The 11,468-nt window shown below is 40.1% G+C and overlaps 1 protein-coding gene across 1 annotated transcript; it reads left to right on the top strand.

The window, feature by feature from the left end:
* Window positions 1-981: 981 nt before the first annotated feature.
* utp25 (UTP25 small subunit processor component) lies at window positions 982-11,459 on the top strand. Its single transcript, XM_005738786.1, has 12 exons — window positions 982-1,156; window positions 2,141-2,180; window positions 3,474-3,693; window positions 3,775-4,002; window positions 4,164-4,252; window positions 4,974-5,384; window positions 5,496-5,712; window positions 5,794-5,996; window positions 7,088-7,270; window positions 7,442-7,551; window positions 7,680-7,925; window positions 10,982-11,459. The coding sequence occupies exons 1-12, from the start codon at window positions 1,056-1,058 to the stop codon at window positions 11,235-11,237; spliced, it is 2,304 nt and encodes a 767-aa protein (XP_005738843.1). The 5' UTR covers window positions 982-1,055; the 3' UTR covers window positions 11,238-11,459.
* The last annotated feature ends 9 nt before the right edge of the window (window positions 11,460-11,468 follow it).

Here is an 11,468-nt window from a genome sequence, read left to right as displayed (position 1 = left end):
ACCCAAAAAGAGCACGAAGATCCTCCAGCCAACTGCTCCTAATACAACCAAGGTCTCGTTTAAAAGCCAGAGGTGACCGTGCCTTTGCTATTGCTGCATCTAGACTCTGGAATAATCTCCTAGTTGATATCCGTACATCGGAATCTATTCAATTGTTTCAATTGTAAAAGCCCACCTGTTCAACTTAGCTTTTGAAGCAAATTAGTTTGACTTTCACTTGGCCTGCACTATACCATGTAATTGTACATTTTAATTGAAATTGTACTATTTGTTTCTTGTTTCATTGCGGTATTATTGTGAAGCACTTTGATCTACACTAATCTTTTAAAATGTGCTATAGAAATAAACTGATTTGATTTGAAGATGGTGAGTTTTTTTAATGTTATGTTATTATTAAATAAGATGGGAAGCTATCCACAGAGACCAGGATTATTTTATTATTATTATTATTATTATTATTATTATTATTATTATTCGGCTGTAATCATGTTTATATCGACTACAAAGTTGATTATTTTAGAATTAGAATCTGTGGCGATTCATCGACTTTTCGAGCCAGCCTCAAGTGGCCACAGCAGGAACTGCAGTTTTATTTTTATTTTTTTCTGAGAATGTAGCTGCTTGTCTTTAAACTATCAATGGTAATAAAATTCTCATCTTTGCCTCTGAAAGCCTCTCTGGCAGGTTGTTTTTATACCTAACCATGTTTTTCATCAATCAGGTGTTTGTGAGGGTTTTGTTTTTTGTTTTGCTTTTTTTGTATTGTACTAAACAACTTTCCAGTCATTTAAGTGTTGCTAGGATCAAAGGAAAATATGTACTAGTTAAGTTCTTCTCCATTCTTCTCATGCAACTCATTAGCGAGTGCATTTTCTAATGTTGATCCTAATGCAGGGATCGGGCAAATTCGTGGCCGAATAAAATATACGGATCATAAAGTCCCCAGCCTGTAATTCCACCCCGCTCCTGTAGATGGCAGGAAGCGCCCGCTGCTGGCGCACAGCAAGAGGAGGAAGAAGCAGACCTCACACGTGTTCCTGCACCAGAGTGTCAACATGGGCAAAAGAAAACAAAATAAGCAGTTTCTAACTACTTTATCCAAAAAACAGAAGAAGCACTTGAAGGAGTTTGGAGAGGAACATCCTTTTCACGATGTGTAAGCAGAACGACAGCAACTTCCGGTCTGGTTTAAAGGAAGAAGCTGCTTTATATTAGCAAGGCTGCTAATTTCTAGTTTTTCATTCCATTTTTTAAATGTAACTGTAGTTTTTCCCGTATTATCTCGGTGTAAAGTACAAACAGAAATGTAGCAAACATCTTAAATTTACTTTTTCTAAGGAGGGCAATGTGCTGATGTTTACCTGATGACATGGATTTTTAATATTAGAAACTATCAGTGAGTTAAGCCCCTAGTAAAGCCGAAACAAGAGAAGAAGAATGGCGCATTTTAAGGGGACACTTTAACACTTTAACTTCAGTAAGAACCGTTTCTTCTGCCCTGGGGAAAGTGACGCAGGTACGCCGGAGAGGCAACAACAGCACAACGTCGCTTCTAATACCTCCTGGCTGATCGTTCTATAGGTTTGCATTTGGTGGTACTTTTTTCTACTGGTAGCTCAGGAGATGGGCTGTTACACAAGGAGAGCTGGACAGAGCCGCAGAAAGGCATCGGCACCGGTACAGCACTGCTATCTGCTCCTCTGTGTGATTAGAAACTGGTGGAGCACCGCTAAAGCTCTAAATGATGACCTCGTTTATTTTCTGCCTAAACTGTGAATAAGACTCCATGCGGACGGCAGGAGGAGCTCACAGCTTGTGGGAGTTGTCAGACTGCTGTTTTTACATGTAATTCAGAAAGCCATCCAGTGGGTTGAATTCTATCCTTTGGTGGGTCAGCTCTGGTGCCATCTCTGATCTACATATGCAGCGGTGCAGGCCAAAAGAACAATGCGTTAATATATATATATATAATAAACTGCACTTACTGGTTACAATAAGTGGCAGATTATTAATCATTGTAAAACTAGTACAAAGCTTTACTTTGTCCTAATAATTTCAATATTTTTACAAACATGTTTTCTGAGCAGCTTCATTTAATTTTCTCTCTCTTTTTCTCTCTGTCTTTTTTTTTTTTTTACAGAGTTAATGAAAGACCTGAAAAAACTCAAGTAATGGAACTGGTGAGTAGAAAGTCCTAAACAGTTTAGTGCTGTAAAAAGTGTGTGGCTTGTCAAAGTCTACTTTTCCTCCCCGACTTCCTGTATATGATTCTATAAATACAGTTTGTAAAAAAAATTCTGTTTCATTTTGTGCCTTTGTTTTTCCTTTTTTACATTGTATCGCTTTGTAATGCTTTACTTAAAGTAAAGTATGTAATAATAGGTGGTATTTATTGTTTTGGCTCCTCTAATACATGAAATTTAAAAATGTCTTATTTTATCAGTTTGGGCTCGTTTTTACCAACGCTGCTGTCAGACTTGTTTTAAAACTTTATGTCTTGTGTGAGTGTCTCCCAATAAAGCCTTGATTATACTTTCCACATTGATGAGTCCTCTCAGGTTAGACTGATTTAAGTTTTATCGTAACACGGCATGCCCGAGGGTCCGTGCGGACGGCTGCATGCCTGCCTGTTTTTTGTGATCAGCTATGCATGCGCTCCAGGTGGTGGTCTTCAAAGAAGTGTAACAGGAAAGACCACGGAACAAAATCAAAGCTTTTTAGTACTGATCCCCAAAGGGTGGGCTCTAGGGCCCCCCTGGTGGGCTGCCTAAGGAACTGTAGGTGGGCCAGAGTAATAACAGAAATTCAGTTTGAAATTACTTACTAGTATGTTCAGTTACAGACTTGTATAAATGTATTTATTTATATAAAAAGGGAAACAAAACTGGTAGTATGAGGTGGTAGTTTGTGACATTACTGTGACCTAAGGCTAAATTTAATAAGTAAGTAAGTTTGTGTCCCAGTGGCAGGTGGGTCACTTGCGTTAGTGTTCGCGTATGACTGTATAACCTAAAGCCTGTGTGGTTTATGGGTTCTGAGTACATGTTTTAATGAAATACAATATTTCTGTTGCATTTTTAACAAGAGTAAGTGGGTTGCACACTCTTGACTTGGGGAGTGGCTGCTTTAGCCTAAGGTTTACATTGTTAATTTGTCATTCCAAGCATCTCAGGTCATCTGAAGTAATGAACAAGTAATGTCGTGTATCAAATTACCTTCTTCAGACAGTAAAGTGAGTAAATAAATAGTTACTTTTAAAATAATTAATCTGTAATATACTTTTTTTAATATCTATGACACCCCATCCTTGCATAAACCATCACATTTGATCCAGTTTTGAGGTTAGATTTAGGTTCAGTATTCACTATTATACACAAAGCGATGATGCCACATTCAGTGAGCAGCAATAATCGTGAACAGCATCAACACAGCGATAATAAATGGATTCATGAGCTACCTTTTTTCATTTTTAGCCGTCAAGTCCAGAACAATCTGAGTCAGAGGCCGATGAGCTGGAACCAGAAGAAGAAGAGGAGGAACCAGAGCAGAAAACAGCCTATCAGAAACTTCTTTCAACTCTCAGCCAACCAAGAGGTGAAGCTCAGAGCGAAGAGGAGGACAGCACAGATGATGATGATGATGATGAGGAGGAGGAGGAGGAGGAGGAAGAAGAGGAGGAGCTTCTTGGTAAAGGTGAGCTGTTTGTTTCCAGAGCTCTTTATTTCAACACCACTTTGGATTTCACTGAATGTGTTTGTGTTTTTTCCATCTCAGATGAGATTGATGCTGAAGAGGGAAGTGAGGGTGGTGATGAAGATGAAAAGGGAGAAGGAGAACCTGCAGATGGAGAGGAAGCTTTGATGGAAGCAGGAGATGGGGAGGATGACAGGAAGGAGCCGGGAGATGAGTTTGTAGACAAAGAGCATGAGTCCCAGTTCTGTCTGGAGACCAACTTCACGGGAAAAGGAGAACAGGAGGAAACACGGGACGAAGATAGTAAAGGTACTTAAAGGGTTGGAGGGGAAAAAAAGATCTCCTGAATTCTTTAGCAGAATTATTTAGTATCTTAAAAAAACAGATTTTTAAATGTTTTCTTGTACATTTGTTTTATCAGCTCTAGATACGAGTATGGTGTGTCTTATAGTTTTGCTCTTTGTTTACAGACATGTTTGTCCAGCATTTGGACACAGAGCTTGACGAAGAGGACGTGCAGAAGATAACATCGGGCTGCAAATCAAAGACTCAGATTACGGTACACCAGTCTCATTAAATACATCTTCATTAAAGGAGACTTCTACTGCTTATCGACAGCTGCATTTTTTTTAGTTGTAGAGTAGCTTTATGTTGCTGATCCTTGGTGCAGCCCCTCATATTATATTCCTCTGTCTGACAAAAACCGTGTTAGCCCCTTCTCCTTTAAGCCCCCCCGCCCCCCCAACTTTCTTCAGATTGGTTCCACCTCTAAAACATAGGGTTTGATTAGCAAGGAGGGGTGGACTTTATGTGCTTTTAGTCCCAAGCCATGTGCCTGAGGTGATTGTGTTAAGCGTATTTGTGCTCAGTGACATCACACGGAGCCATAAGTAAAATATGAAGCCTAAAACTGAGGTTCTGGCTCACGGGAGCAACTTGTACATGTTCTGGGCATGTTTAATATTGGCATCCATTATTGTATACGTGTATATATCACATAAAAGAAGTAAAAGCATGATAGGTCATAAAATCTGAATCAGAAATGCTTTATTAATCCCAGAGGAAGTTGTGTGGTCTCAGTTGCTCCATGACAATAAGAACATTAACAAACAAATTAAAATACAAATAATACATTAAAGAATAGCTCTAATACAAATAACTCTAATATATAAATATCCAGAAATATTCCCAAGAATTGGAATATAAAAGTTGAAATTGAAGTGCCGCTCTTATCATATTACAAAACGTAAAGTTTCAGCCTTTGCCTTTCTCTTTCTTAGTGGCCAAAGCTGGGAACTCTGCTTTGCACCAATCCCCTGGAGAAGTTTGGCCCTATCGGCCGCCAGACAGACACAAACCTCCCAGTTTTCCATAAACTTGTGGAGACACGCTGGAGGGATCTGAACCAGACGTTCAATCATAAAGGGCAGGTCGAAGAGATCAGCCCTCTCCAGCTGGAGTTGCTGGCCCTAATGGGCTCCTATAAAGATCTGTACTACCCGGAGACATGCCCTGTCAAGCAGGGACCACATGTGCGCAGTGCATATTGCCTCCATGTGCTTAACCATGTACTGAAGGCTAATTCTCAGGTCCTGGCTCATAACTCACAGTTGAAAGAGCAGAAGAGTCGGACTAAAGCCGGAGCCGAGCCACAGGATGAACTCCGAGACCAAGGACTCACCAGGCCAAAAGTAATCCACAGAAATGTTCATTTATTCTTTTTGTTCTTGTTCTTTTTACTTACATATCAGTATTGCTGAGTATCTGCTAACCTGCTGTCATCGCCCTGATGAATCTGTCAGGTCCTGATCCTCGTTCCATTTCGGGGAAGCGCGCTGCAGGTCGTCCATACGCTCATCAGCCTGCTGGAGACTAAAGGCAAGAAAGTGATGGTGAGCAACAAGAAGAAGTTCAAGGAAGAATTTGGAGAGGACGAGGATGAGAAGCCGCCCAATTTGCAGAGACCAGACGACTATAACGCTATCTTTACAGGCAACGTGGACGATCACTTCAGGATAGGTACGCTCTGAAAAAAGAACCCTAGCTTCTTTAAAAACCCGAGTTTGTCTCTTTGACCTTCTCCTGCTCTGTCCTCTCCAGGTGTCTCCATTTTGAAGGGCAGCATGCGCCTCTATGCCCCCTTCTACTCATCCGACATCATCATCACGTCTCCTCTGGGCCTTCGCACTGTGCTGGGAGCAGAAGGAGAACGCAAGAGAGACTTTGATTTCTTGTCCTCTATCGAACTGCTAGTGGTGGATCAGGCAGACGTCTTCCTCATGCAGAACTGGGAGCACGTGCTGGTAAGAACGTAGCGCCCTCTGCTGTCTAGGAAGCAATTTTGGGCATAAACAACAAACATGTTTGCATTTTAAATGCAAACATGAGATGAAAGCTTCATTTAAGACTCATTCTGACCAGATTTACTTCACTCATGCTTTTACTGCTGCCTGCTGTACTCATTTATCACAATCAAAGTCCAAAGTGCATTTGAGTTATTATTATTATTATTATTACTGCTGCAATTTAAATCCCATCCAGAGTGATGAAATGTACTTTTTAATCTTAGTTGGAAAATTATCTTGCTTTATCCTGTTTCTTATCCGCGCAGTGTAATAATTAAACTTCAGTGTGATAATGGAGGAAGTTCATTATGTTTTTTTACAGATTTGATGGAAACAAAAAGCTTACAGACCTAATTGAGTGATTATAAAGGAAACAAAAGCCATTACGAGAATGCCAACCTGTAGAATAATTCATGAGCTGAGTTAAGCTTTCTTTTAAGCCTTTATGTAGGGATCGGCGTCAACGTTATTTAGTATTTACTAAGACCTTTTCACCCGTTCTTAAGCATAACTTCCCCTGCACCCTCACTTTAAATCAGTATGTGTAGCTGTTATAAAGTTATGACATGTTAGCTTTATACAAGCCCTGATTTTCATTTTAATGCTTTTAATGTGTTCTTCACTTCTGTTTATTAGTGTCTGGCACATAGTAGCATAGTAATTCCGGAAATGGTTGAAAAACGTTTTGCTTTTAATTTAATGACTATTCGAGCATTTAAGCATGGTGACTGTCCTTAGTATTTAACATTTGAACAAGTTGGTACCATTAAAACTATGTTGGATCAGCTATTAGCAGATGCTACTTACAAAGTACTCTGGATGTAATAACAATAATAATCATTCATTTATGTAGCACATTTAAAAATCCACATTACATCGTTTTTAATAGGAGAAACAAAAACGACGAAATCAGGGAAATCTTTCCTCTAAATGTATTTTTTCAGATCCGATTTAAATGAATAGCAGGAAAATTCTGAGCTTTTATCTTCCATAATTCCTCATAATGTTATTATTTCCTTCCTTTTGTTTTTCCCCGTTATGGTCACCAGCATGTGATGAAGCACATGAACCTGCAGCCGCTGGACTCCCACGGTGTCGACTTTTCCAGAGTGAGGATGTGGAATCTGAACAACTGGGCCCGACACTACAGGCAGACGCTGGTTTTCAGCTCCATTCAGGACCCACAGATCAACAACATCCTCACCAAGCACTGCGCCAACTACCGCGGACAGGTAGGCCACACTTCACACTTTACTATTGCTGAGAGAGAGAGGTGGTGGATGTACACCCTTTATCGTGTAACATTTTCAGAACAAGGCTCGGAAATATCTGCAGGTTCATATTGATTTGGTTTTAACTAAGGTGTTAATTCTTTTGTTTTCTTTGTGTGTTTTTTGGCTCAGATTGTCATAAAGAACATACCAAAAACTGGTTCCATCTGCCAGGTCTTGGTCCAGCTGCCTCATGTCTTCCAGATGTTTTCCTCCGCCAGCTTCATCGACCACGATGCTCGGTAAAGTCCAGCGTGTACCTTCACCCTAAACTGTCTCCTGACATTAGTGCTCTTTTTTTCTCTCTCACAGCATTCTACGATATAGGTCCTGGCAGCTGATTGGTTGTTTTCTCCGATTTTGTGTGTAGGTTTCAGTTCTTTATAGACAAAGTGCTGCCGCAGTACAAGGATTCGGTTATGTCACACACTCTGATCTACATCCCGTCTTACTTCGACTACGTTCGGCTGCGTAACTACATGAAGAAAGAGGAGATGAACTTTGCCAGCGTCTGCGAGTACTCCAGCAAATCCGAGGTGTCCCGAGCACGCCACTTTTTTCAAAAGGGGGAGAAACAGTTCATGCTCTTTACGGAGCGCTTTCACTTCTACAAGAGGTCAGTTCTTTGTAATGCTCTGTCATGTGGGCCTTTTCCATAGTAAATCAAACAAATCTGAAGACAAAAAACCCACCTGACCACCTCTGAGTCATCTGATTTATTTTGTACAATAACTTTGGTATGTTAAATATGGTGGGAATTTCCTAAGTTAAAGACCCTCAGGGTGCAAAGGGTGGTCAAAATGTAGCTTTGTTTAATTTGCATGTTTTTCGGGGCCTTAAAAAGACATTTAAGATCTGGTTTGGATTTTTAATTTGTTTGTTTGTTTGTTTCAAACAGCAACCAAATACATTTTATACCCACTCAAAGTGTCACAATCTAAAGCCAAAAAAAACATGCCTGTTGTGGGAGTTTCAATAACAAGACTGTACCAGCTTTTACCAATTGGTCGCTTATTACCTGTTCAGCTTGTAACACTTTTCTTTTGGCTTTACTAAACTTTAGAGATTCAACTGTAAGAGAACTTATATCCGTCGCTTCTGTCGGCTGTGAAGGCTTTAAAGGCACTAATCTTTAGAGTTAACGTCACCAGATAACTGATATATATTTGTAATCCATTTTATTGCACTCACCTGATAGCTGCATATGACAAGTTGCCAAGAGAGAAACTATGGTACTGTATGATGAAGTCACAAGTGGCAGAGAAGTATGTGAGCCTGGTACAGGGCATGAATGTGGGGGTGGGATTGCATCAGGGATCCCCTGTTGTTTGCATTGGCGATGAACAGGTTGACAGACGGGGTCAAGCATGAGTCTCTGCAGATGACAGGACAGAATGTGTGTGTGAATAAGGGGGAGATTTTGGAAGTTTTCTAGTCTGTTCTGGGGGAGACAGGTGAAGAGGTGAACAGGCAGATTTTAAATACCTGATAGAAGAATAGCAGAAAGAGTGAAAGGGAAGTTTTACAAGATGGTAGTGAGAGCTGCTATGATGTGTGGTTTGTGAGGTGGTGGTACTGACAAAAAGACAGGAGGCTGAGCTGAAGATGGTAGGATTTTCATTGGGAGTGACCTGGACAAGAGTGGAAATAAGTAATCTGAGGGATAGCTCAGTTTGAAAACAACGTTAGAGAGCTTGTTTGGAAATGTGAAGAGAAAGAATATGAGATATATTCGACAAAGGATGGAGAAGCCAGGCAGGAGGCAAAGAGGAAGACCTCGAGAAGAATTGTGAATAAAGTGAAGGAGGACGTGCAGAGGTTTGGTGTAAAAGAGGGCTGGGCTGAAATGGAGCCAGATTATCTGCTGTGGTAACCTCTTAGGGGAGCAGTCAGAAGAAGAATTGTAGTACTGTCAGGTGTTTTCATCTTGTTGTTGCTTTGATGCTTCTTTTCTTTCTTTCTTTTGTAATTTAGAGCACATAAATGTCTAATCATGGAATAACTCCTAAATATTTCAAAAGAAAACATGAAGCCATTTTCTGCTAGATTTATCCAACTAATTTCCTCCTTGTTTAAAATTACTGCAAAGGTTGCAGCTACTCCAACAGTTATTACTAAGCAAATTAAGTTACATTAAATCCTTGAATGCACTTTGATCAATTAATACAGCTCACGATCTCAATTTAGGAAGCTTATATAAATCTATGCTCTCAAGGTAACACCTTGATAAGATTTTATTACACCAGCGTGATAGTGTAATCGTTCGGCGTGATAGTTCAGCTGCGGGTTAAACAGGCTGTTGAAAAGTCAAATCGCATCAGCAATGCATGTACTTATAACGTTTCTTGTTATAGAAACTGGTTTAGTATATCCTCTGCTGTAGGAGATAATAAAGGACAGTTTATATCAGTTCTATCCTCTCGCTTAAAGAGAATAATCACTCGGCTTTAGCCAGTGTCTTGTCCCATTAATTTGCTCCCCTTGATCCGTTTTAAAGAGCTCTGGAAGACTATTGGACCAATCGTTCAGACCACTGTTTAAAATAAATAGGCCGTTCAGACTGATGTTAATAAGCTGTGGTACTCCTGCCGATGAAAACACAAATCCTAATGCTTTGGTTTTCTCTAATTTTAGACTTATTTAAAAACTGCCATATATACCTAAAGTTTTAGAGAAAACTGTACTTTTAAAACGGCAGTTCTTTTTAGGCACTCACAGTATTTTGGAAGTTTTCTAGTCTGTTCTGAAAATCATCCCTGTTTTTGTGAATTGCATGACTTCACTATTATTGTGCTTTTAAATCTTACTGATGCTTCTGATGCTGTGAACCACACAAGTTTCTTGTCCCGTGTAGAACACTAAGGCATCGAGGGTGGTTTAAACACAGAGAACCTTCTCGGCTCGTTTTGGTGACAGACTTCTTCCTCAGCCACTCTTGCATGTGGAGTCCAATGGGTTTAATTCTTGGGCCAATTCTCTTCTCTTTATTTTTCCCTATGGGACTAATTGCAGATGACACCGTAATTTATGTGCCAATAAAAAGAAACTATGTCAGCGCCCTTAAAGCACTGCTGGTGGCTCTAAGCTTTTTTTTTTTTTTTTTTTTTTTCTAATGAATGTCTTAGTCATGCTTTTATAATGCACCTGGCCTACTTTAATGCACTTTCCGTTGCCTTTAGCAACACTTCAATTGCTCGTCTGTAGTTAGTCGGGTTTTTTGTTTTTTAAACCTTTGAAAGATCAGCACCAACTTGGGTATCCAAGCTGCTGACTATTCATTTTAATAGAATCTTATTACTAAATCTTACTAGTCTAACCCAGGTTGCCCTCAGTTTGGCATCTTTCTAGGTAAAACTGTTTCACTGCTTTTTTTCATCACTGGACGAGGCCTTTATCTTCTCAAGGGCATTCAAATGTGTGTTGAGGTTTATCCAACCAGTCTACATGTGTTTTGTGGACTTTAAGGGAACTGGCCTATTATTGCAGGGAATTTGGTCCTTGTATTACCATAGCTTGGTTTGCATCAGCATCAGAAATCCAGCTTGCAGATTGGATGACAGTCAGCTCCTCCAAGTATAAAGCCAGGGTTTTTAGCTGGAAAAAACGTGAGAAGATGATGGACCATGTTGTCCTTGGTTTAAAAGAGTCTGATCTCTGACATGCTTCTTTTAGGTACACAATCAAAGGGATCCAGAACCTGATATTTTATGGATTGCCCTCCTTCCCACACTTCTATAGCGAGGTGTGTAACATGCTGGCAACAGCAACTCAGGGGGAGGAGGCCAGCTGGACCTGCACGGCACTCTACTCGCGCTACGACGCTCACAAACTGGCTGCCATCACCGGAGCACAGCGAGCAGGACAGATGCTGAACTCCAACAAGGCTGTTCACCTCTTTGTCACGGGAGGGGAAGACAAAAATGTGTGATGACACTGGATGAATATGAAAAGGACCACTGGAGTAAATTGAGCATAGGTGTTTACCATGCTTAATAATCAGGAAAGTTTCCAAATGCACCAGAAAACATGTTTATTGGCTTTGTTTTATGGTCTCCTGCAACAACATTCCTTTCATTTGTAAAGAGATTATTAACTTGTCACTGATAAGAAGAGTTGGATGTTTATTATTAAAAACTTTCCTTATCTTTTACTTGATTAA

This window comes from Pundamilia nyererei, unplaced genomic scaffold, assembly GCF_000239375.1.
Source record: "Pundamilia nyererei isolate P.nyererei 1_Seehausen unplaced genomic scaffold, PunNye1.0 scaffold00086, whole genome shotgun sequence".
Classification (NCBI taxonomy): Eukaryota; Metazoa; Chordata; class Actinopteri; order Cichliformes; family Cichlidae; genus Pundamilia; species Pundamilia nyererei.
The sequence above is the reverse complement of the archived record's forward strand: the minus strand, read 5'-3'. Positions and strand labels throughout refer to the sequence as shown.

Coding starts and splice junctions, on each gene's coding strand:
- utp25 (XM_005738786.1), top strand. CDS start 1,056: ATGGGCAAAAGAAAACAAAATAAGCAGTTTCTAACTACTTTATCCAAA. Junction 4,003..4,163: donor ACGGGACGAAGATAGTAAAG/GTACTTAAAGGG, acceptor CTTTGTTTACAG/ACATGTTTGTCCAGCATTTG. Junction 7,271..7,441: donor GCGCCAACTACCGCGGACAG/GTAGGCCACACT, acceptor TTTTTGGCTCAG/ATTGTCATAAAGAACATACC.